Source organism: Myotis brandtii, unplaced genomic scaffold (genome assembly GCF_000412655.1).
Source record: "Myotis brandtii unplaced genomic scaffold, ASM41265v1 scaffold709, whole genome shotgun sequence".
Lineage (NCBI taxonomy): Eukaryota > Metazoa > Chordata > Mammalia > Chiroptera > Vespertilionidae > Myotis > Myotis brandtii.
In genome coordinates, this window is record NW_005370782.1 from 857,840 (window position 1) to 884,778 (window position 26,939).

General features: G+C 38.6%; 1 protein-coding gene across 1 annotated transcript in view; it reads left to right on the plus strand.

Annotated features, from left to right (window-relative positions):
* The window catches only part of UNC13C (unc-13 homolog C (C. elegans)), a 557,952-nt gene that overhangs the window by 508,112 nt on the left and 22,901 nt on the right, over positions 1–26,939 (plus strand). The window contains exon 29 of the mRNA XM_005882381.2: positions 2,726–2,873. Within this exon, the coding sequence (XP_005882443.1) occupies positions 2,726–2,873 (148 nt within the window). The remainder of the gene's footprint in view (positions 1–2,725; positions 2,874–26,939) is intronic.

A 26,939-nucleotide genomic window follows, 5' to 3' on the forward strand; every position in this document is an offset into this window, starting at 1 on the left:
GAGGGTCTCACTAAATTTCTTGGAGGTTTCTAGAAGATTCTTGAGTAACCTTATAACCATGGTTTTGAATTCTATATCCAGTAGTTTGCTTTCCTCCATTTCTTTCATTTGTGACATGCTTTTTTGTCTCCGCATTTTGGCTGCTTCCCTGTGTTGATAGAGTGCCTTGTGTGCTAGGTGTCCTATAGGGCCAGTGGCTCAGCCTCCCCAATCACCTGAGGTAGACTCTTGGTGCACCCCTTTGTGGGCTGTGTGCACAGTCTTGTTGTAGTTAAGTCTTGATTGCTGTTGGTATCACTGAGAGGAATTGACCTCCAGGCCAACTGGCTGTGAGGACCAGCTATTTCTACAATGGAAGAACTGCTGTACTGGAGACACCCTTATGGGGCAGGACTTGCTTCAGTGGGGCTTTGGTGCTCACTGAGTCTGCCCCTTGAGTGTGTCGCTTATGGATGTGAAGAGTTGTAATCTGGTATGGTCTCACACTGACCAATGGGTACACTGGCTCTTGGATCTCCAAGGATGTGCAAAGTCAGCCACTCCCTGAGGCCACCCAGCAGGAGCTACAGAGAGATCTTCAGATTCCTCCTCTTTGTTTGGAGTTTGGAAATGCCTAGATGAGGCCCAGCTGTGAAGCAAGGCAGGCTGCTGCTGCTGGGCCTTGGGCCTTCTTTTGGAAGCTTTGGAGCTCTCTGACCCAGCTGCAGTTTGTTAGGTTTTAAGCTGTAAAAGGACAGGCCATTCATATGCAAAAGCCGATGCGCACAGCTTGGGTAGTGTTGTAAATTGGGTGGGGCGGGGTCTCAGGGACTCACCAGGGCAAAACAAACAGCTATGGCTGCCAGTTGGCCCTATACCAGAAAGGTCCCCAGGTCTCTGTGTCTTGCAGCCCCATGTAGGAACAATGATTGCTGTGAGCACCTCTGAAAGAAAGCCGCCCTTGCGTTCTGGCCCGATGCCAGGCAGTCCAGTTTCTCCCCTTATGAATCTGTGTCCCCAGAGTCTCGCCCAGAACTGGAGTTCAGAGCAATCGGGAGCTTGTATCTCCTCCTGATTGAAAAAAACAACAGCGCACCCAGTTGCCAGACCGTTTTGCGCACACCTCCGCATCTCTGCACCTCCGCACCTCCTACCAGTCTCAGTGCGCTTTTTTCTTTCCTTCAAGTTGTAGAACTTCCACTCAGCCAGCTTTCCCATGGTTCTGGATTATATTTGTTTTGTATTTTAGTTGTAGTTTTGATGTGATTGTGACAGGCAGCAAGTACAGGTGTTTACCTATGCCACCATCTTGGTTGTCCTCTGGAGCAATCTTTCTTGAGATTATATCCCCAATTCCTACTTTCTCTGATCTATCCCCTGTATCTTCTCTACATTATATTGTTTAAAAGTGCACTCAGATGCCTATAAATGCACAGAATATTTTTTTACATCTCCCCTTGATTAGGGGAGAAAATTGAGATAATTATGAATGGAATAGAGGGATGACACACATTCATTTGAGAACATGTATCAAAATTATTTATTGAGTTTTTTCAAAATATGTCATTTTGTGGGATCACAGACCATAGTGAGCCATGTTGCAATGAATGTGAAGTTTAGCATTGTTGGTACAGAGAGAGAAAGCAAACTATTTATCTAGCAATTACAGTATGTATTAATAAATAGTATGTATTATCATCTGTAATACATACTATTTATAATACATACTATTATAAATAGTATGTATTATCATCTGTAAATGATTAGGGGAAAACATTTTTATTTCTATTACATATCTCTGCATATTCTGCTTTCCAAAAAGATATCATGCATAATACTTGCAGCAGGCAAATGCTAACATCTTTCGATGACCATATTAATAGTCAAAGAGCTTACAGCTTCTATATTATCTTGCCTAAGTTACAGAATATTATAAATAGTATGTATTATCATCTGTAAATGATTAGGGGAAAACATTTTTATTTCTATTACATATCTCTGCATATTCTGCTTTCCAAAAAGATATCATGCATAATACTTGCAGCAGGCAAATGCTAACATCTTTCGATGACCATATTAATAGTCAAAGAGCTTACAGCTTCTATATTATCTTGCCTAAACTATACTGTTTTTGAGTTTGTTGGATGGCATTACAAAAAAAACAAACAAACCCTATTTGATTTTATCAGACATAAGGTATAAGGTTCAGGGGATGTTGATTTTCTAAGGTCCACTCTGACTCTTTAGATTGGCCTATATCTGCACCATTGCATGATTACAGGATGGGAAAGTTGGACTAGCAGGTATCTGGCCTTGAAAGACAAATTAGTGTCTGCAATTATGTGACTAAGTTACCTTCCTTGTGAAATTTTGCTAACCCTGGACATTTTTCTCATCTTCTGAAAACTGAAGCCAATAACCAACTCAATTATTACCTAAATGTGTAATTCTATAGATTGCTGACCTCTGCATCTTCATGATCTGATATGCTTAAAGTTTTGAGTGAGAGGAAAACTCTTAAGCCTGGAGGATCTGGGGTCCATGGTGTAGAGCCTCATTTCAGAGATATTGAGGGAAACTGAACTAGATGGTGATGACTTAGCAATGAGAATGTGGTAGCACTTTGTAACTACCTTACATTGGATGTACTGTATCATTCCATTTGGGCTTTATTATTACAGCAATAAAACCTCTCCTCTAGTTTTATTCCAAATGTCTTTGCTTACATTACTTATTTCCTTTTTAGCAATACTTTCATGCTGGTGGAAATGGCCTCAAAAAGAATTTCTTGGAGAAAAGCCCAGATCTTCAATCTCTGAGATATGCTCTCAATCTTTATACCCAAACGACTGATGCCTTGATAAAGAAGTTCATAGACACTCAAACCTCACAGAGTAAGTAACACAGTGAGTGTGAAAATAAAATGAACACCTAGGTAAAATTCAACATAAGAATTATTATAAATAGTATTAATAATTTTACTATAATAAATTAAAGCTATAAGAATGGAGAATATGGTTAATATAAAATTACCAAATTTTTAGCATTCATAAGTTATAATCTTATGAATAATTTTAATATTAGTAGGGTATGATAAATACTAAAACTGTATTGAATGGTTGACTCTTCTTAACTAACTTCAAAAAATTTAGCAAAACCTAGATTTGAATATCCATAGCTGTGATAGTCTCTTCAATTTAGTATAAAAGATTCAGTGTTTGTTGGTTTTGGCAACTTCTCAAAAGTTATAATTCCCCAAATCCTGACTTCAAATGTAAAATCTCCTCCTTTAGTGTTTCCAGAAGGGAAATCTAATCTTATCCTAATTTTATACGAGAAAAGTTTTCAACTTTTACTTTGAAATGGGCCAAGAGGTAAGTATTTTACTTAAAACTCAAATCTGTTTCACATGGCAAAGTTCCCACCTCATAAGCTTCTAGGATATTACTGTTAACCTTTATTTCAAGTTGCTTTGTGATTGATTATATTTTGGCAATTATGTGCATTTATGATCTGGCATTTCTGAGAGATTATTGAAAATGTCAGTATGAGTCAAAAAGACCCAAATGCAGACTCAAACTCTAGAACATAATAAATCACACCACAGAAATCATAAATATAAATAAAAGGATATGGTTTTCATTCATGAGAGATCCTCAGAAAAGAAAGAATAGATTTTCTTTCCTATGATGAAAATGCTCCAGACTTATTTTTTCCACAGATATTTAACTTTTCTAACTACATCAACGATAATGCCAAGGTAAGTGCTATGTAGGTGTTTGGCCTGTCTTTAACACTTGGTGCTTTCTGATAGTGTCCACTTAAATGCTCTTTTTTTTTCTTCATATGATATGCAAACCTAGCCTACATCTTGGGATGGTTCCAGAAAGGAAGAATAAGCTGAGTTCATGAGAGCTTATCAAGAAATACAGAAATATTCAGAACATTACCCCTGAATCCATGATCTTTCAAGTTTTTCTGAACTCTATAAATATCAATGCAATTCTAATATATCATACAAATAGTATTATAGCTTTATTCCCAGAGTATCTAAGAATATAAAACTGTGCTTTGTTTTTATAGGTATGCATTTATAGTATATATACACACATGTATACAGCCTATGTTTTAGCATAGAGTCACACCAAAAAACTGCATATATATCAATTTTGATATATGGGATTTGGCACATGTATTTATTTTTATACTATGTATTGTATGGCAACATTAAAAACGGATGGTGGCAGATAAGAGGATCTGCAATCCCTGGAACCATCCAATTTAACATAACTTTATTTCAGACTTGGTCTCCCTTTTTCTATTTTACTCTACTTTTCTGGCTTTATTGAGTATGTCTTTCGGTGGGGAGGGGCATAGTTAAAATTTGCAAGACATAGATATGAAACAGCTTTGCATTTTCTCCAATAACTACCTTCAGTCATGCTCTGTGGAAACATATCCCTACCAACCTCATCATCCCTAAACTGGCGTGATCAGGCCCAAGGACCTGAGGGGTAAAGGGAGCTTGATGTACTCTTTGCTCCCCTTCTCTGCCCTCTTCTAGATCCCTTTCTGCTACAGCAGTTTGAGGGGCAGACACAGAAGGGAAGGAGGAAAATGTCTTCAGAGTTCTCTGTATGGTTGCATCCAAATGCTGGCTTTCTGAGGGGCCCAGTGTTACAGGCCATTGTATATGTTCAGCTCCTTGATGAGTGTAACTTGTTCCAGCTCCCTTCAGGGACTCCTCAGTGATGCCTCCTGCAGCACATGCCATAGCTTCTTGCTCCTTTAATATTTGCTCCTAGTGCTCAGCCCTCTGGAATGGGGCTCCAGCAAGAGGCTGAAGCCCAGCTTCCTCCTTTGGAGTTCACTTGAGCCAGAGGGAACGCAAACATTCTTTCGACATCTTTGGTGATAATGAAGGATTCTCCACTGTCACCTGCCATCTCTTTACAGTTCTCTTCTCCACCTGCTCAAATAGAGGTTTATATTTCCAAATTGAGGGAGGTTGGAGAGAGGAATCCTACTGCGTAATATAACATAACCATTGTTCAATCAAAAACAGAGGTTAATGGTAGGATCAATTATCCCCTTCAAACACCTGATATCCTGGTGGCATGAAGAGTCCAAAATGACCAAATGAAGTCTGTTTCCAGTGTAAATATTGTTGCAGTTATCTAAACACTTATCCTAATATTTATTATATTGAATTTTTGTTCATCAAAATCTCATATTTTGTTAATTCAGTTTAGAAAGATCACACTGGTGTTATGATAACTTTCAAATACATCATTTGCAGTGGAAGCTAGCACTGCATACTGCAAACCCTGCCACTTTCTGTCTGAGGAGCCACAGGAGCATGCTCAGTGCCATGAGTTAATGCCCCAGGAAGCAGCCCACAACCAAGGAAAGATAGGAAATGGGCAATTTAAAAAAACAAAAATATAAAATCCAGCTTCCTCAGTTGGGTCAATTCTAACTTGTGTTTTACACAGACTCGAGTTCCCCTATAGTACAGAGCTCCATTCTCCCTCTGAAGACTGGCTTGACACCATACTGCTTTTTCCTTTTCTCACCTCTTCAGTCCCCAGTCAGTGTTTCTTGGGATTCCTTCCCAGGTAGACCATTTACCTTGAGTGCTTGTCTCAGAGTCTGCTTCTGGGGGAACAGAAATCCAAGGTCACACAGTGAAAGCAGGGAGTCAGATTCAAACTGAGCTAGCCTAGACCTCTGGATTCAGTGCTCTTAACCATTCTGTGTTCATCTTCTTGATAATAAGTGTGAAGGCCAAATACTCTGAATGACATTACTTGGACTTTCCCCACCCCCCCGACCCTCTGTGATTTTTCAAGCCAACAATAAAGAACTAAATGAAATTCAATCTATAAATAAGTATATTTTCATTTACCTCATGATCAGTAAAACAAAGTAATTTTTATTCCCTTAATGTCTAACTCATATTCTACAAGGAAATACTTGTCTTAAGCTATTCAAGTGTTATTTAATAGATCTACATGTTATATGAAAGGACTTGGGATCCATCTATACTAATAAAAGGGTAATATGCTAATTTGACCGTATAGACTGGACGTCTTCCTGACGTCATTCCGGACATCTTTCCTGACAAAGCCAGGGCCCTGGCGGCACCGCTCGGGGTCCTGGGTGCCTGCAGCCAGCCCAGGTGAAGCTGGCCTGGGTCCCAGGTGCCTGGATCCCAGGTGCCTGTGGCCGGCCCAGGTCCTGGGTGCCTGCAGTTGGCCAGAGAGAGGGAAGCCCAGGTCCTGGTTGCTTGCGGCCAGCTGGAGGAGGGAGGCCTGGGTCCCAGGTGTGGGGGCCGAGGCAGAGGCAGTTAGGGGCATCAGGCAGTCAGGCAGAGTGGTTAGGGGCTAGTAGGCAGGCAAGCAGAGATGGTTAGGGACAATCAGGCAGGCAGACAAGCAGTTAGGGGCGATCAGGCAGGCAGGCAGGCAGGCGAGCAGTTAGGAGCCAGAGGTCCCAGATTGAGAGAGGGATGTCCAACTGCCGGTTTCAGTTCATTTGAGGGTTTAGGCTTCTATATCCAGCAGTCGGACACTCCCCGAGGGGTCCCGGATTTCAAGAGGGTGCAGGCTGGGCTGAGGGACCCCCCCTTCCTGTACACAAATTTCATGTACTAGGCTTCTAGTTAGAAATATAAGTGTGCTTTTTGAAACACTCATATTTTACTTTTTGTTTTCTCATAAAATCTTCCCTTATTTCATTTTCTTCCTTGTCTACTTTTTGTTAAAATTTTCTTTCTCATTTTTTTCTCTGTTATGTTTTTTCCTTGTATGTCTGTGTTAGGAAATTAAGTATAAGATTAAAATTTTAAAAACCAATTACTATCAAAATTTTTATATTCAAATTGGACGGTCTATTTTTCTTTAAAAATATTTTTATTTGAATTCAGCTTTTTTAAAATGGGTTTATAAGTATAGAAAAACCTGCTGATCTTGTTTGTATTTTTTCTTCCTCTCCTTTTATTTTTTTTAGCTCCTTTTCATTTTTACCTTGCTTTTTGCTTTCTTCTCTTTGTACATAGATTTCTATGTCATCTTTTTCTAATAGTTAAAAAAAGAAAGTCATAAAAAAATCAAGGAATTGAGTCCCATTAGAAATTTATGAGACAAATGAGATCTATCAATATGGAAAACACACTGTCTTCTCTCCTCTTTCTATTCCAAATATTGAAAAATAAATCCAAAATGGATGTAGAAGCTTAAGTCCTCAAATGAAACTGAAAGTTCAGTTTATAAGATTAGCATATTTATTATTCTAGAAAAGCACTGCAGCAATAAAGAATGCATGTGCATTCTTTAACAAGTACTTACTGAGCATCACCTCTGAACAAAGTCCCATAAAGTGAGGTATATATTCAAAGGTGAACATCCTATCTAATAAAGAGGGTATATGCTAATTGACCCTCACACCATCACAAAGATAGACATGCCCACAACCAATAAGGAGAAAATATGCTAATTGACTCCCCTGCCCTCAAAGATGGCAGCACCCACAGCTAATAAGGAGGGAATATGCTAATTGATTGCCACCCCCTCAAAGATGGTGGTACCAACAGCCACAAGATGGCGGCAGCCAGTCCCCTCAGCCCTGCCTTGCCACGAGCCTGCCTCTGGAGTCCCCCAGTCCCCTCAGTCCCCCAGCTGCCCAGGGCCGCCCGAGGCTCAGGTAACCAGGGCCGGCCGAGGCTTGTGCTGCCAGCAGTGGCAGCAGCAGAGGTGTGATGGGGCGTCGCCTTTCCCTGATTGCCGGTTGCCTCCTGCCCCTGACGGCTCCCAGACTGTGAGAGGGGGCAGGCCAGGCTGAGGGACCCCCGCTCCAGTGTATGAATTTTCATGCACCGGGCCTCTAGTGAAGTTATATGCACAAGTTGCTCTAAATCAGTGGTTCTCAAGCAGGGTTATTTTGTTCACCCAGGGGCTTTGGGCAATATCATAAGAGCTTTTTGGTTGTCACATCTGGGAGTGGCAGTTGTGTCATTGTTTTCTCTCGGGTGGAGACCAGGGAAGCTGCTAAACATTGTACAGTGTATAGGACAGCTCCCTATGACAAAAATGCATGTGGCTCCAAATGGCAATAGTGCTGAGGTTGGGACATCCTGCTATAAAACTAGACTAACAAGTGAGAAGTGATATAACAAAGGTCATGTTAGAAGAGGGGAAAATTTGACTTGAGAAGAAAGAGAACACAGAGGTCAGTGGGTAACCTGGGTCATGAGGAAGTAGAAAGAGAAAGGTGTTCTGAATAAAGAAACTCCAGGAAAGTATATGCTTGAATTCTTCATTTTAAAGTTCCTATATGTCAAACATATCCACAATATACTTTTATTAAGACAAAAAAGTTTATTTTGCTTTTAGAATAAAACTCACCATATCACCACCTATTTTTGATAAAGACATATAGTTAAAAGTGCCTTAGGTTTCCCTATGCCATTAACATATACAGAAATACTATAGGTAAGCTTTGTATTACATGAGTAGGAATTATTAAAATATTTATAATAATTATCACATATTATTCCTCTTAAAGTTGACCCAATAGTTTAAATTGGGTAGTTAGCTTGAAAAGTTGTTTCTCAAGAATGTGTTACTTATAGTTTTAGAAGCTGTTACAAAACTCATTTCTTGCATCTTGATTATAATATTCATCATAAAAAAAGCTCTTCTAACATTTATTTCATTATACCAAGGGCTTCTTGAATATTTCATGCTGTAGTAGACAGTGGAAATGTATAAAACAAAAACACGTTAAGTAAAGTTTTTTCCAATGGATAACACAATTTGGAATGAGGCTCAGAATGATTAATTGCTAAGCTATCCATGTCATATTGTTTCCTTAGTTGAGCTTTTATTACAGCTTGAGGATTCCAAGCCTCAAAAACTTTACACACAAAAGGGGTATTTTATATCTGTTACAACTGGCTCACAAATTTAAAAAAGTTTATATTTAACAACTAAAAAATTAAAGTATATGAGATTAATTTTTAATTCTATGATCTATCCTCTTTTTAACTTTTTGTAACAACTTTGAGTCCCTGCTTATTTAAAGTTTTTTAAAATTTAAATCATATCCTTTTGGTCATTTTAATAACTCATTTTCTGCTAAAGTGAAGTATAATGTAGTTTAATTTGAAATGGAAATGAGAGAGCTACAGATTCACATTTTGGAATCTATTGGTATGCTTCAATACACGAATTATATATACAAAGTATTAATTATTCTAATTATGTTCCTTAAACTATCGAAAATATGTCCACAGTAGAAAAGACACCCTTTTTCGGAAGTGGTTCACTGTGGTCTCTTCTTACCAGAAATGTAGGAGAACTTAACATTAATAATATTTAGTTGGTAGAAGAACTGGCATCAAAGTAAAGAAATGAGCTTTGGAGCCAAAGTCTACAGCTGAAACTTCAGCTGGATGCCACCTGTGGAAGAAAAGGCTCAGGAATGTCTTCAGCTTACTCGGAGAAATAATAGTAAAGTCCACTTGGCCACCTTCAGTTTAATACTGATTTGAAAGCATTGTTTGAAGTAGTTTCTCACTTTATCTGATAAGCCTTTCAGAGATAACCAGAGATCCAGAATCCCATCCAGCAACTCTCCACGCCTGTCGTATCCCTGGAATGATAGAATACAACTAGCTAGCATTGCCTTCCAAGAACAGAGGTTAGCACACCTCGGAGGCACAAGTGGAAAAGTGGAGAACTCATGAGGTTTGGCTCTTTCAGTGTCGCAGTCAGTCTGATGATGTTCAAAGCTTGATGAGGCTCTTCAGGGCAGTACTAAGGCTGTGCACAAATACCTTTAATCGGAGCATTTATTTGATATGTGATAGGGTTCTGCGTACACTGAATACTTTCCCAAAGTAAAAATGGCAAATATTAGGTAAGGTTACAGCAATGCTCAGCAACACTGTGATCCAGGCATGTGGTCTACCACTTTGCTATTCTTCAAAATAATCCTGGGAGGCCAGTAACGTATCCACATTTCTCAAGGTAAGACACTGAGGCACAAATAGATTGAGAGATGTGCTAGAGTTATGTAGATAAGTGGCAGAGACAGTGCCCTTCCCACAATCTCACTTATTTTAATCAACAAAGAACTAAGAATGTAAAAGTATTACTTTCTACAGCCCATATTTTCTTCTCCTTTGTTCTGAATAATTGGTTTTACTTCACTTTTCATTTTACTGTGACTAGCCCTTCTGTTTACGAGATCATCTTTTAAGTTAATACCTTTTTTTTCTATGTCTGCAACAAACTCTATCCTCCAAATTATCTCTTTTTAATTGAATTAGTTGGGGTGACCAGATCATCTTTTAAGTTAATACTTTTTTTTTCTATGTCTGCAACAAACTCTATCCCCCAAATTATCTCTTTTTAATTGAATTAGTTGGGGTGACATGGGTTAATAAAATCATATAGGTTTCAGGTATACAATTCTGTATATTTCTAATGTGTTTACCACCCCAAATCAAATCTCCTTCCATCACTGTTTATCCCCTCTGTACTCTCTTCTACCTCCCCCATCCCCCTTTCCCTCTGACTGTTGTCTGTGTTTATGAGGGTGTTTTTTTCTTTACTTAATTCCTTCATCTTTTTTCACCCATCCCCAACTTCCCTCCCCTCTGACAGCTGTCAGTCTGTTCTCTATATCTATGAGTCTGTTTCTATTTTGTTTGTTAGTTTATATTGTTCATTAATTCCACATATAAGTGAAATTATATGATATTTGTCTTTTTCTGATTGGCTTTGTTTCACATAACATAATATTCTCATGTCTGTCTATGCCAGTGGTCAGCAAACTTTGGCTAACAAGCCACATGTGGCTCTTTGGCCCCTTGAGTGTTCCCATGAAGTTTCAATCGCACTGTACGTGCGCGCCTGCACGTGGTAATTTGTGGAGGAGCCACACTCAAGGGGCCACAGTTTGCTGACCACTGATCTATGCTATTGGAAATGGTAAGATTTCCTTCTTTTTTATGGATAAGTAGTATTCCATTGTGCAAAGGTACCACAGCCTTTTTATCTTCTGAATCACTGATGGACACTTGGGCTGCATCCAAATCTTGGCTATTGTAATAACTCTGCATATATCCGTTCTAATTAGTGTTTTGGTTTCTTTGGATATATTCCCAGAAGTGGAATTTCTGGGTCATTGGGCAGTTCCATTTTTCATTTCTGAGGTAACTCCATACTGCTTTCCACAGTGGCTGCACCAGTCTGCATTCCCACCAGCAGTGCACAAGGGTTCCCTTTTCTCCACATCCTCGCCAACAGGTGTTGCTTGTTGATTTATTGACGATAGCCATTCTGACATGTGTGAGGTGATATCTCATTGTGGTTTTAACTTGCATTTCTCTGATGATTAGTGACGTTGAGCATATTTTCATATGTCTACCGGCCATCTGTATGTCTTCTTTAGAGAAGGGTCTATTCTGATCTTATCTCCAACTTCTCTCTTCTTCCTTTGCTTCCCAGTTTCTTCTTATTGTGGCCTCAGTTATTGGGCATGCTCAGTAGTCAAGGCACCTTTTGAATATTAATGAAGTATTTAAGTTGTAGGAATCCAAGTGTAATGTAAGAAAATGCATCCTACTTTTAGAAAACCCTTTCTAATATAGCCTTTCATTCTTCTAGACTCTAGAATCTAGAGCCTGCTGTGTTTGGGTATAGGACATTGCTGCTTTGGTTTTCCCTCCCTATCCCTCATTTAACCTTAACTCTTCTCCATGCTTGTTCCCTACCAGGAAAAGGATCATTTTGTGACACACCCCCACCCAGCACATTGAGTCATATCAGGATTGCTAGTTTGTATGTCTCTCTTCTCCCAATGTAAGCCCTACAAGGACAGGTACCTTACTCATCTTTGAAATCTAAGTGCTTAGTACAATGCTAGATATGAAGAAGGTACTTAGTAAATTTTAGAACAAATAAATGCTAGAATAGTAAATGAAGAAAATTAAAAATTGTTATTTGATGTAATCATCCTATTTGAAGTGATACAGTTACAAACGTTTCCACAAACCTTTATTGAAAGTATGCTTACAGCCTATGCTATACACTAAAGTGTGTATGTGTAGGAGAGAGAGAGAGAGAAAGAGAGAGAGAGAGAGAGAGAGAGAGAGAAATATACCTCTTAGGGAAAAAACTTACCATTTTCTCACTGATTCTGTTCAGTAGTTTTCACACAAGGTAGAAAACTTTAAGTGCCACTGGAGAAATACAAAGGGGTATATAAAGTTAGATAGGGAGAATAAAATGACTCTTTTAAAATTATTGAAATCATGGGTTTATAGTCAATCTGAAACATGAAACTCAATGGGAACTAGGAAAAATAATGTATGTCACTGTGTTCAGTGTAGATCACTGACAGATTCCATATGCCTTTTCATTGGATTAATTTTGAGGAGCATTTATCATGTGCTAACCTTTGTGCTAGATGCTATGTAAACTACAATGAATGGCTATGCTGAATACCTTCCATTTGCCCCTATAATACACCTTGCTGGATTGTATGGATTACAGCTATGGGCTCTCTTCCTTACTGTTTCCCATTCGGGTTCAGCCAGTAGGGAGACCCTCCAAAGCTCTGTGGGAGGAAGGAGTGAGTTCAGGTGTTCATTCTCTAGGCTCCCTCTAGGATGGTTTATTCAAGATGGCTGTGTATTTTGACTCTAACTCTCAAAGTTACCTTCCCTAGAAAACTGTCTCCTTCTAGACCCCAGTGGCCCTTCCACTCCTTATGTTTTATGGACCGAGAGTGTTAGATCCACTATTCCTTGTATTTTCCTAAACCTGCATATTTTCCTAAACCTGCATAAATAGTCTCTTTCTTAAGCCTTTCTCAAATTACCCTTACTTCACTTTCAATCTATTTGCTATTGATATCCTTACTGATACAAAAGCTAATGTTCATAGCTCTGTTCTGTTTTGCATCCATGACTCTTTCATTTTGGTCATCAAAGATTAACATGTTAAAATAATCAAGTCAAGCTCCAGAATAATTCTCTTTAGGTTGAGGGAAAATACTGTATTTTTATGCCCAAGCTGTCCAGAATGAACAAAAGGGTATGGTAGCTTTTAACTTATAGGAATATTTCCATTATACTCTGGTCATGTCATCAAAATACCAGATCTCACTTTCTCATGATGCAGTTTTTCTTGCCCAGCATCTCATTTTCTGTGGAAACCTGATCAGTTGAGACAACTGGGAGTCACTGGTGACATCATTTGCAGAATTTAAGAGTCTTCACAGCTCAGAATAAGCAGGTGTTTGCTGTATCTCATGCAATGGGGAAGTTGTCACTCTTAAGTGCACTAATCTCAGTATGTGTCTAGGTCAGAACAGGTGTACTTTTATTGTTTATTTTTATCTTTTACCATGAATAATTGAAAGGTTAATTTTTTATGACACTATCTGTATCAAATTAACGTACGCGCTCAAGCACGTGTGTGTATGTGTGTGTGTCTCTGTGTGTGTTGCATCTTTTCATATCTCAGTTGTTTGAGAACCAGATCTCATTCCAAGGCCATGCAGAATATCAGTGGTATTAGAACCCTGTTTTCTGATTTACACTGTTCTCGGCTACTTGCCACTCAAAGGCTAACATTGTTTCAAATAATTCTAAAAATAATGTATATAACTTTCTAAAATTTAACAAAACCAAACAATTAAAATTTAAATCAAAACAAGAAAAACACTTTACACTTGGCATTCCATTCCAAGCTCTAACCAATACCCACTCCCACTCGCAGCTTGCGAGTTTATAGGCTTCTTCAAATACCTTTTTCTCATAAATACCTGAGTCTCAGAACAGCCCTGCAAAGTCATTCAAAGGTCTTTGGATTATTGGTCTGATATTGCACTCTGCTTCGCGGTGCTTTTTTGAGATGATCATTTCACCCAAAAGCAATAGATGTCATTGAAGTGATTTCAGCAAGGGTGCAGTGTGGGAAAAGTCTGAAGGGAGGCAAGACAGAAGTGGGCAGACAAATTAGAGGCTGGGCTGGAGGGAAAAGTGATGGAGAAATTGGGCAGATTCAAGATGTAGCAGTAGAATAGATAAGCACTAGTGAAATAAACCTTGTTAAATTAATCAACATTTAGGATACTAAATTTCTTTTAGATTCCAAAATAAAGCAATACTTACTTCTGTGTGCTAACATTATGGTGGTTTTTTTTCTGCCTGCTCGTAATTTTCTGCACTTTCCAATTATTCAGAATGTCCAGGTATTTCTTTTTTAATCATAATTTTCATTTAAAAAGAAATGTGAATAACACATTTTGCTATGCAAAGTAAATTAGTTTAATTGAACACAAAGGTATAACTAAGTTAAATGTGGTAGATTTTGAAGCCTTTCCAGGCCTTGGATTTAAATCTGTGGGCTGGAATAAACAGCCCAATTAAACTCTCTCTTTAGGAGTCAAAGGATCTCAAAACTGCTCTGTAGGTAAGAGAATTATCTGGAGTGGGATCTACACACACATTATATCTTCACACATATATCCATTATATATGTATATGTGATGTAATGATTTATAAATCATATTTTATGAAGACATTCATCCAACAGAATGATTATATACTGCATTGATTGAAATTAAGCAAAAGTTAAGTCAATTATAAACTAGGTGTTTCCAAAGTTGCCTAATATTTTCTTATTATGGGTAACTGATATTCTCCAAAGTTTTGGTTATTGCTGTTATTGTTGTTTTGGGTTTGATTGGAAAGTAAAAACAGGTTAAAATCAGTTGTTTGGGAATTTTATGGAAATGCTGACAAACAGATGTCAGAAAAGCATTCTGCAAATAACTGAGTCAAACAAGCAAAATGCAATACAAATTCTCTGGACCCACTGAGCCATAACGTCTGTTTGTGTTCACTGAGAACAGGTTTTGTGAGCAATGGGGTCAGTGGCATTAATTGAGAATTGCAGACTGTTGCCACACAACCTCCATATGCCCTTTATAACTAACTTCCAAAAAAGATATGGGATGATTTCTCCTTCAGTTATCCCTTAGCACTAGAAGTTAAGACTTGTTATTAAGTGTTTGATTATCTTTTAAAAAGAAAAATGAATTGTATTAAGTGGCAAGGGAATAGTAAATCTAAATCTTAATAGTTTAGAAACCAAGCTTGTATAAACCTCTGGCTTAAAGGTCTCTGCTTATTTAAAGAGAAGAAGGGGCAAGAAATTGGTGTGTTAAGACAGGGGAGCGGGGAACCATGCAGTCATGGCCCAAGCACCTGCTCTACCTTTGCCTGGCTATATGACCTTGAGATAAGTCACTTAACCTCTCTATGCCTCAATTTTCTCATCTGTAAAATGGGTAGCATAATAATTCTTAAGCCCACTGGTTGCTTGGAGGATCACAAGTGGTAATAGATGTGAGACACCTAGCACACAGCAATCTCTCAATAAATGTGAATCCTTATTGCATCATCATCATTATCATTAGATGTACTATCTAAAAATTACCTCTTTCTTCTCCAAACATAACAAAAAAGAGGAACTCTTCCAGGATGCAGCTCTCTAAGGAAGGAAGCCACACTACCAAGAGGCTCTCAGACTGACTGGGAAACCACTGACATCTGAAGAACTCACACCTGCAGTTTTTATTAACTTCTCCATGCATGCCATGGTTGCTAAATCCTATATAATAAAAGGCTAATATGCAAATTGTCCCCTCGGGAGTTTGACCAGGAGACTGGGAGTTCAATCCCTCCCTATGACATATGCTGACCACCAGGGAGCAGTGCAGAACATGACGGGTGACCAGCGGCGGCGGGGTGCTGAGGCAGTGAGGGAAGGAGGAGGCAGGGAGGCTGGGAGGCAGGGAACCTGATCGGCCCTGATCGCCAGCCAGGCCTAGGGACCCTACCGTGCATGTATTTCGTGCACCGGGCCTCTAGTAGTCATATATTTATTGAACTCTTGCTAAGCACAAAGCACTGTGCTGGGTAGGAAACATGAGAAAATCCCCTGCCCCCAAGGAGCTTACAGTGAAGCTAAGACAAGTATATGAAGGGAAAGGAATCATACAAGGTAGCTTACATTAAATACCACATGAAGCTAAAGACAGGTACTAGGGCTTTGAGAAGAGGGAGAAGTTACTGTGGGCAGGAGAGTTGGGAGGCTTCAGAGGAGAAGCACGGCTCAAGGTGGGCTTACAAGGATATGTGAGTTTCAAGTAATGGGAGGAGAAGAGAAAGGCATGTCAGCAAGTCGTGGAGGCCAAGTTGACAGAGACACCCATTAGGGACAACTAAAAAAGTGCTTGCTGCTTAGTGTAGTCCTGGGAGCAGCAGCATCAGGGTCTCCTGGTGTGTCAGTCAATTCTGACAGAACACCACAGACTGGGTGGCTTAAACTGCAGAGATTGATTTTCTCACAGTTCTGGAGGCTGAACGTACTGGTGATTGGATTTCCAGTGAGAGCCCTGTTTCTGGTTGTAAATGGCTGCCATGTCATGCTGTCCTCACATGGTGGAGAGAGAGAGTGAGCTCTCTAGATCTCTTCATATAAGAACACTAATCCTATTGGGTCAGAACCCCACTCTTTTTTACCTCATTTAACCTTAATTACTTCCTTAGAGACCCCATCTCCAAATACAGTCACATTGGAAGTTAGAGCTTCAATATATGAATTTGAGGGGGTATTTGGAGGGACACAAGCATTTGGTCCATTAACACCTGAGAACTTGTTAAGAATGCAAAATTTTGGGTTTCACCTCAAGACCAACTGAGTTAAAAACTCCAGGAATAGGGCCCCCAAATCTGTGTTTTAACCAGCCCTAATGGTGACTCTGAATTTGAGAACCATGAGAGTAAGTAATCTGTAAGGAGGAGTGAATGGAGGAGAGCGGAAAGAAGTAGGCTGTGATAAGAACTTTGAGAGCTTTAAATGTCAGGCCCAGGAGTGTGGAGATTGATCTGTAGTTAGAAAGAGGCCCATAAGGAGAGGAGGTCAAACAGGTTAATACAAAACACTCATGCTATACCACCTACTTTTGCATAGGAAGGAGAGAGGAGGAAAACTTTTTGGAAAACAGACTTGTAGCTTAATTATTGAGAGTCTAAATATAGAAATAGTAGGAATAGACAAGAAAGGATGAATATGAGAAATATCATGAAGGAAAAACCTACAGGCCATTATAAGGAAAGCAAGCAAAGGAGAAAGAGTGATACACTTAGGTAACTTGTAGATCTATGCAAATCACCAGGTCTTTGAGGCAAATGATCATTTCAGTGTAACTTATTTCTGTCAGTGTTGAGAGCAGGACATCTGTCCACTGGGCAGATGGGAGATGGAGTTAAGAGGCATTTCGTTCTGAAACTACACTCAGGAGGTGAGTTTGAATTCTGGGGAGTGGGTGCAAGCTCTGAGAAATGGCACACAGAGAGGGAGGATAAGCAGAGTCACAGAAGGAGTTGCCGGAAATAGAGGGTGAAGATCACATCAGGACAGGGTAAATATCAGTGCCATTTAAACACTTTTGCTGCTAGCACCTCAGATGGTCTCTAATTTGTATCTGAGCACTTCCAGAAGGGACATGTTTGTAACTCATTGTGAGTCCTTGAGTAAATTATTGTGCTTGTGAATAGGGCCAACTGGGGGGAGGGGTAATGTGACCATCACTGGCAACTAGCCTGACTCATTGTTAAACAGGAGAATGGCCTTCAGCACCATCTGAAGGACCTAAGGATGTTGGCCATTTATATGTACTTTAAAAGTGTCACCTCATTTCTGTAACAGTAAACCTGTGGTTCTCAAACTTTAGCACATCACAATCACCTGGAGGGTTTGTTAACACAGTTTGCTGGAACCCACGAAGCCTGTGGTTCTCAAACTTTAGTACATCACAATCACCTGGAGCAGTGGTTCTCAACCTTCTGGCCCTTTAAGTACAGTTCCTCATGTTGTGACCCAACCATAAAATTATTTTCGTTGCTACTTCATAACTGTAATGTTGCTACTGTTATGAATCGTCATGTAAATATCTGATATGCAGGATGGTCTTAGGCGACCTCTGTGAAAGGGTCGTTCAACTGCCAAAGGGGTCGTGACCCACGGGTTGAGAACCGCTGACCTGGAGGGTTTGTTAACACAGTTTGCTGGAACCCACTCTTAGTTTCGAATTCATTGGGTCTGGTGAAGAGTCAAAATTTGCATTGATAACAAGTTCCCAGGAGCTGCAGATGCTGCTGGGGCAGGGGCCACACTTTGAGGACCATTGTTAACCCTCACACAGAGGTAATCCCATGAGTGAGGGCCACTAGTAGCTATTTCAGGTTGACTTATTGGCTGCAAATTATAACTGCAGGCAATTCTTTTTAGCAATGTGTTTCCAGGCTGAAACCTCTAGATAAAAGGAGCACTCAAAGAGCATGTGGAGTCAATAAAAATGTCCTTTTCTAAATGAAAGCCTGTGTTTTACAGCCTCAAAGGAAGATCCTCCTGTACACTACACCAAAAATAAAAGAAAACAATAAAAGATTCTGAAAGCTAAAAGAAAGGAAGGCCTTTATGAAAGAAAAACAAAAACACGTTCATGCTCGCTGGAGTTAACATGCAGGCTTACACACTTTCCTCATATTATAGCTTTCACTTAAAATGACATTACTTTTTACATAATAAAAGAACCTAGAAACTTGATCCTTACCTGTTATTTCAAACAAAAGGAATTATTTTCAGTTGTTTTCAGTTTAGATTTTGTTCAGTGAAGGACCTGAAATCCAGTTTCTGTGGAAAGCTTGGCTGTTTACCTGTGTTTATAATGTAAAATTTTTATGATGGAATTAGAACACATTAGATCATTTCTAGCTCTAAATTGAATTGCTATCTTGTAGGATGCAGTTATGCCTCTTTTTATTTTCTACTTAAAGTCACTTAATTCCCTTGGTTTATAAACACCTTGAATTCTCTTTAACTGAAACGGCAAGGTAACTTGATAGAGCATCCCCCTTAGCAATAATAATCCCTGAGGTAGAACCAAATTAAACAGCATAAAACTATGATATCACAACGTGCCATACATCATTAAAGAAAAGAAAGAAAATGGTGATGAAAGGCAGCAAAGGCACTCTGAAAAAATTCAAAAGAGTGGAAGAAAAGACAGATGTAATGAAAATTGAAAAGAAGAAAATCAAGTCTTCTTTTCCTTTGGAGTAAGCCAATTTGGAGGTTAGCAAGTAAATGTTACTGTTACTTATTTTTTTTGTTTGTTTGTTATTTTGTTTGGTTTGAGGAAGAATTTTTTCTTTTATTATTTATTTTCTTTTATGATTATTATTGCTTTGTGTGCTCACCACCCAAAAATCAAATCATCCATCACCATCTATTTGACCGTCTTTCCCCTTTACTAGCCTCCCACTGCCTTTACTCTGGTAAACACCATACTGTTTTCTGTGCTTATGAGTTTCAGTTTTATATCCCACATATGAGTGAAATCATATAATCCTTAGTTTTTTCTGACTGACTTATTTGACTTAGCATGATACTCTTAAGAACTATCCATGTTGTCACAACTGGAAGTATTTCATCTTTTCTTATGGCTGAGTAGTATTCCATAATATACAGGTACCACATCTTCTTTATCCAATAATCTATAGAAAGACACTGTCATTGTGTCCATGTCTTGGTCACCATGAATAATGCTGCAATGAACATAGGGGTGCATATGTATTTGAGAATAAATGCTTTCAAATTTTTCAGATAGATACCCAGAAGAGGGATTGCTGGGCCATATGCTAACTCTATTCTTAATTTTTTCAAGGAACCTCCATCCTGTTTTCCATAGTGGCTGTACAGTTTACATTCCCACCAGCGGTGATGAGGGTGCCTTTTTCTCTACACCCTCTCCAACACACATGATTTGTTTTGTTGATAATAGCCAATCTAATAGCCATGTCATTGCAGTTGTGATTTGCATTTCCCTAAGAGCTAGTGAAGTTGGAAGGTAGAAGGAGAGAGAGATATCCTGATTTAGTTTAAGCACTGTAAAATTCAAGTTCTAAAAATGAAGTCCATTTCTGTTGATTTGGTATAACTTTTACTAAATTTCCTAAACTTTCCTTCTATTTTTAGAAAAATTAGGCTGCTTCCATATCAGACACTACTTTAAGCATAAAGATTCAGCTCCTAAAGTTTATGTCAAAATATTTATAAAGCATTTGTTACCAAGCAGGTGCTCAGAAGATGTATGCTGTATTGTGAGGCCAGGCTCTGAGAGGACATGCAGATTGTTAGGCTGTTAGACTAAATCAATGGATGCTTGAGTTACTCTACTTAAGAGCTACCAGGTAAAGAGGAGCTCAGTGTTTCCAATTTGTTCTTTAGAATTATTATAGAGGATATAATGGGGAAAATAGAGAAACAAAAAAATAGGTTATGTGGTCAAATTTGTTCTGGGACCTCTGACTTAAAATTAAAAGTTAAATATTTTCCCTAATTTTTAATTTGCTAATGGACATAGTGTAATATTTTCAAATATATATTTGTTTATGGAGATCTCTTATTTAAAATCATATTTGTTATAGATGACTCATAATACCATTTATAAATATTGATTAAACTAAAACACACACATAGATACTCATACGCATGACTTTAAAGAGGTTTTCTTAAAAAAAAATGGCAGCAGGGTTAGTCATCTGTTTTGTTCATTTTTTGTACTCCTGGTGGCTGATACTCAATGAATATGTATTGAATGGCAATCAGCAATGTGCTATGGCAAAAAGAGAAACCATCCGACTTCTTCCCGCTTAAGCTCCTTGTAATAATAATCAGACCCTATAGGAGTAGTAGATTTTAGAGTTTATCAAATATATCTGTATTCATAATCTTACCTGATTCTCCTGGAAACACAAGTAGAGAAATATTGTCATTCCTATCTTATCAATAGACACAAATCTGTTTCAAGTTTCCACATCCAGTACATTCTCTACTAAACATGAATATTTATGCCAGGTTCAGAGGTACAAGCAGGAAATGTTAAAAGCCTGAGCAATTTTCTCTACATTTGACGCTCTCTTCTTTTGCTTTGGTGTTGTATCTTTTATAAACCTGCAATTTCCTCAGTAGTTCCTTGCAATCATTCTTACCATTTTTTAACTACAATTGTATAAAAAGTAAAAACCTTTTCTCTAACTCTGGTAAGATTGTCCAGGTTTTGAAAAATAAGATTCCCCAATAATATTTGTTTTATTTATTTTTTGAGGATGTATTTTATTTTATTTATTTATTTATTTAAATTATTTATTGTTTAAAGTATTACATATGTCTCCTTTTTCCCCCATTTACCTCTCCCTGGCCATTCCCACTCCCCAGCATATGCCCTCACCCTCCTACTGTCTGTGTCCATGGGTTATGCTTATATACATGCATACAAGTCCTTTGGTTGATCTCTTACCCGCTCCATCCCACCTTCCCTCTGAGGTTGGATGGTCTGTTAGATGCTTCTATGTCTCTTGATCTATTTTTGCTCATCCGTTTATGTTGTTCATTATATTCCACAAATGAGTGAGATCATGTTATATTTATCTTTCTCCAACTGGCTTATTTCACTTAGCATAATGCTCTCCAGGTCCATCCCTGCTGTTGCAAATGGTAATAGTTCCTTCTTTTTTCCAGCAGCATAGTATTCCATTGTGTAGATATACCACTGTTTTTTAATCCACTCATCTGCTGATTGGCACTTAGGCTGTTTCCAAATCTTAGCTATTGTACATTATGCTGCTATTAACATAGGGGTGCATATGTCCTTTCTGATTGGTGTTTCTGATTTCTTGGGATATATTCCTAGAAGTGGGATTACTCGGTCAAATTGGAGTTCCATTTTTAATTTTTTTGAGGAAACTCCATACTGTTTTCCACAGTGGCTGCACCAGTCTGCATTCCCATCAGCAGTGCATGAGGGTTCCATTTTCTCCACATCCTCGCCAGCACTTGTCATTTGTTGATTTGTTGATGATAGCCATTCTGACAGGTGTGAGATGGCACAAGCCATTATGTTTAATTAATATTTGACGAAGGAGGCAAGAGCATACAATGGAGTCAAGACAGTCTCTTCAATAAATGGTGTTGGGGAAATTGGACAGATACATGCAAAAAAATGAAACTAGACCCCCAACTTATACCATACACAAAAATAAACTCAAAATGGATAAAAACTTAAACATAAGGTGGGAAACCATAAAAATCTTAGAAGAATCCATAGGCAGCAAAATATCAGACATATCTCGTAGCAATATGTTTACTGAAACATTTTCTAGGACAATGGAAATTAAAGAAAAAATAAACAAATGTGACTACATCAAAACAAAAATCTTCTGCACAGCAAAAGAAATCATCAACAAAGCAACAAGAGAGCCTGTTGCATGGGAGAACATATTTGCCAGTGTTACATCTGATAAGGGTTTAATCTCCAAAATTTATAGGGAACTCATACAACTTAACAAAAGGAAGATAAAGAATCCTATCAAAAATTGTGAAAAGGACCTAAATAGACACTTTTTGAAAGTGGACATATCAGCGGCCAAGAAGCATATGAAAAAAAATGCTCAATGTCACTAATCATTGAAGAGATGCAAATCAAAACAACATCTCCATTTTGTTTTCCACAGTGGCTGCACCAATTTACATTCCTACCAACAGTGCATGAGGGTTTCCTTTTCTCCACATTCTCACCGAAAACAGTACTTGCTGTTTGGTTATTTTTGTTTCTTTTTAGGAAGAGATTTAATAGGTGTAACTTAGCAGGCATATGATATTTATTAACACCTTGTTCTACTGTGCTTTGGGCTAAAGAGAATAATGGACATCTACTCTAGTGTGTCTTGATCTAATTCACCAGGGCATAGGTAAGGATAGGACCATAACAGGGTCATTTCAAGGCAGCATATATTAGTATGGGAACATGGCAGAGCCTGGACTGTTCCTTGATCTTATTAGAATGAAGCCTCCATAATTCCCCAAGAATAAAATTGTTATCCAAGGAACACTGGGTGGAAAAGAGAAGTCTAGGGAAGGATCTTGATTATAATTAAGAGAAGAAGGGATTTTCTATGGACACCAAATGGTATCACCAAAGACAAAGATGTAGGAATAGGCAGGCTGTGCTCAAGGCATGGACAAGCAGGCCAGGTTGGCTGAAAGAGAAGGTCTAGTTTGAAAACAAGATGAGCTCAGGTAGATGAAATTAGCTTATAGGAGACCTATCCGATTTCTTTATCTATTTAGTACTTTCATAGTGCTGAATGCATAATAATCATAACAACTGAATATTCACTACAATTTACATTTTTGGTGTTTTATTTTTTCAGATGTTTATTCATAAACAACATTTCTGAATTACGGAACATCCTTCTCATCATATCAGGTTTTTTCTTATGCAAGAATATTTTTTCTCTAAAAAAGAAACACAACTCAGTTCTTTTATACTTTAAGAGAACTGCAGAGATTGATTGATCATTTATTCATGGTACTAAAGTTAGCTGAATGTTTATTGTGAACCAATCACTACTCAAGATGTTGGTGACAAAGCATTGAATACTTCAGCCACTATTCTCAAGTAATCAACAATCTAAGAGCATAAGTTATATTAGAGTGAATTACTGCATTATTCCTAGCAAATAATTCTTTAGTTTCAAAGAGTATTTGGCATGCCATGCAGTGGCTATGAGTAAAATAAACCAAGCAACAAACATATTTTGATGATCTACATGCCAGAAACTCTGCTAGATACAACACGGAATTTAGAGGGCTAGATAATAGGGTATATAACATCAAGGAAAAGGTAACTTCCTGGGGGAATAGGCCATAAACAAAATTCCAAGCCAGGCCTATAAGAGCATTATGGGCAATGCTAAGGATTTAGAGGAGGGAAAGAGCGCTTGATGGTGCGAATGGGTTGAGATGACATAGGAGGGGCGAGACCTAGCTTGGTGTTGAAGGATGGGTAGGATTTGGATAGTCATCAATAAGAAGAGTAGAAAAGACATAAAAGAAGGTATAGCGGTTGCCTTATTTGCATCAGTTTCTTCTATAGGCAACTAATAAAAATTAACTTTGACTTTCATTGACTTTGTCAGCAGAAAAATGTATTCAAGTTTTGCTGATCAAGAGAGTACAAGACTTACTCTGACTATGACCTGAAAGCTCTTTCATTTCAGGGCATGGTTGAACAGTCCAGACATATATCTCACTCCCCCCTTACCTTAACCTAACGGAGTATTGCCAGTACTGTTGAGCTTAACAACTGGCAGAAGGAAATAAAATCATCCAGATGCAATTCTAGGGCTACCACCATTCATCTAAGCTCCTGTTCCCCCTCAAAACAGAAGTGGACACAGACAAAGATAAGGAAATGGTGAGGATGAGAACTGCCTTGTCTTTGCAGTTTTGTTGCAGTGATTTCTCCACCCACTGCCCACCTGGGAAGAATGAGAGGACTGACTTGCACTCTCTCTCCTGCTTCATGCCTGTGATCGCACAGCCAGCTGCTTCCCAGCCTTCTATTCCTGCCCTCCTCACTAGCCCCTTACTTGGCTGCTTCTGCCAGGCTTACACCCAACAGGCAACATTTTCTCCATCAATTAACAGCTATTGAGAAGAGATTAGTTTGTTCCTGGCCTCTGGGGACCAAAAAAGCATCCAAAGGAGGCAAAGCTCTGGGTGGTTTCGGTGGAACTGTGCAGACTGGAGGTAGAGGGGATAACTTTATTTCTGAAACACTTTAATTACCATAATAGCCCTTTAACACACTACCCAGAGTGATAAACACCATTATTTCCAGTCTTCAATGAGAACAATAGATTAATTTCACTGGGCTAAAAGTGAGACAGAGTTAAAGCAAGAGAATCCTCCCACCCCCAGCCAACTTTATAGAAATAAGACACAGGCATATCCTTTAAGTGGTTACCAGCATTCTAATATCATGTAGGTAGAACATATTAATATATTTTATTTTTAGAATATAATATCAACAGATTTTATGTTTTGAAGTATTTCTTTTTCCTTTAGGAAATAGGTTTATAAAAACACATACAACAAAGACGAGGCCCACAAAAGTCAACAAACAGAACTTTGTCAGTCACCCCAGAAGCTTCTCCATGTGCCCTGTCCCAGTCACACTTGCCTCTCCCTTCAAATATAAACACTGTCCTGACTTTGATAATAATCACTCCCTTGTACCTTATAGTTTTATACCCTAGAGTTTCATCTTGCTCTTTCTTTTTAATCTGATGTTTTCAATGTCTCTGTATTTACAAGTTCCTCCTCCATCTCTTTTCTTTACAATTTATTTTTTTGAAGAACATGGGTTGCCTTATTATAGAGTCTCTCAAAGTCTGGATTTTCCTGATTGAGGATGTGGAGTGTGATTTAACATGTCCTTCTGTGTTTCTGCAAATTGGCTGCTCGGTCCCAAGGTTTGAGTGGACTCAAGTTCCATCCCTTTGCAAAACAATATGTAGGGTTAGGGTTAGCATGGAGAGTTCATAGGAACTAGGTTGCTCCTACCCCTTCAGTCCTTACTCTGTTCCCTGCACACTCACCTATTCTTGGTAGGGGAGATCCCCTCCAATTCCCAGATGTTATCTCAAACTGGCCCTCAGTAACCTCAAGTTGGCCAATCCAGTGTTCTCTGGTTCTCAAGTCTGTAAGATGTCCCCATGCTTTCTCCCACACAGACACTCATTACACAGAAGCCTTGTTGCTGTTAGTGGGGCCTCTAGTAGTCTCATATTTAGGGGGCTACGGGCTATCTTGGCACCTGTTTCATGTAAATAGTTTTCTTATTTCGCTTAGTAGTTGCTCTGTATGTTTTTATGTAAATTTAGGAAGAGCCAACATTAAGCTGCCACTATCTCAGCCATCTTTGGAGAATTCTGTGTGATTTATTTTATCATGTTTTATGTATTGTTGAATAAATAGATTCTTTAATTTTTAATGAGAAAACTATTCAATATTCAGAAAACCACTTTATTGGCAACGCTGGGAGAATGTGCTTATTCTTTACATTGAGAGATGATTGTCTGATTGTTTATCATTCCATAAATTGCTGCTTGAATCCTGTCTGTAGGGATCATTCTTAGCCATATATAAACATCATTTTAGTTGCTAATATTCCAGTTCAAATCTGTTACCATTTCCATCTCAAGTCCCTTCACATGTGGATGGTAAGGAGACATAGAACTTCTTTGTTTAAATAGACCTTGGCCTTCCCACTCCCCACCCCCCATTGACCCCTGTTCTTTGGTTGATCTATTCCCACCCACTCACCCCTGCCTTCCCTCTGAGATTAGACAGTCTGTTCCATGCTTCTATGTCTCTGGATCTATTTTGTTTATCAGTTTAGTTTGTTAATTAGATTCCACATATGAGTGAGAAAATGTGATAGAGGGACCTGGAGAGTATTATACTAAGTGAAATAAGTCAGAGAAATACATTTATCCTTAAACCAGAAAATGTCACAGTGGAAACACCTCCAGGTTCAGGTGCACATTTTCTTGTAAACACCTTATTTTGATTGGGGGTGGTATAAGTTTTTTGGGATCACTGATATCTCTATCTTTAAGGGGTTCTGACTCCCTAATTCTCCAGTTCTAATTCTTGATTCTAGAAATTAGCAGGGCCACTCCTGTGAGGGTAGACTCCTCTCCCATCTTTCTAAAGTCAACAATTCCTCTTAAGACTATGTTATTTCTGGCGGGATAATATTTCCATTGAACATCTTCAAGGGCCAGCACAGGGCAGCCCTGTGGCAGCAATGTCCCGGGAGACATTGAGTTGCTCACAGATGCTAGTATTCTGAAAGGTTATTGAAGAGAAATCTACACTAATAAAAGAGAAACATGGTAATTAGCATACAACCGCTACCCTTCCCATTGGCTAATCAGGGAGATATGCAAATTAACTGTC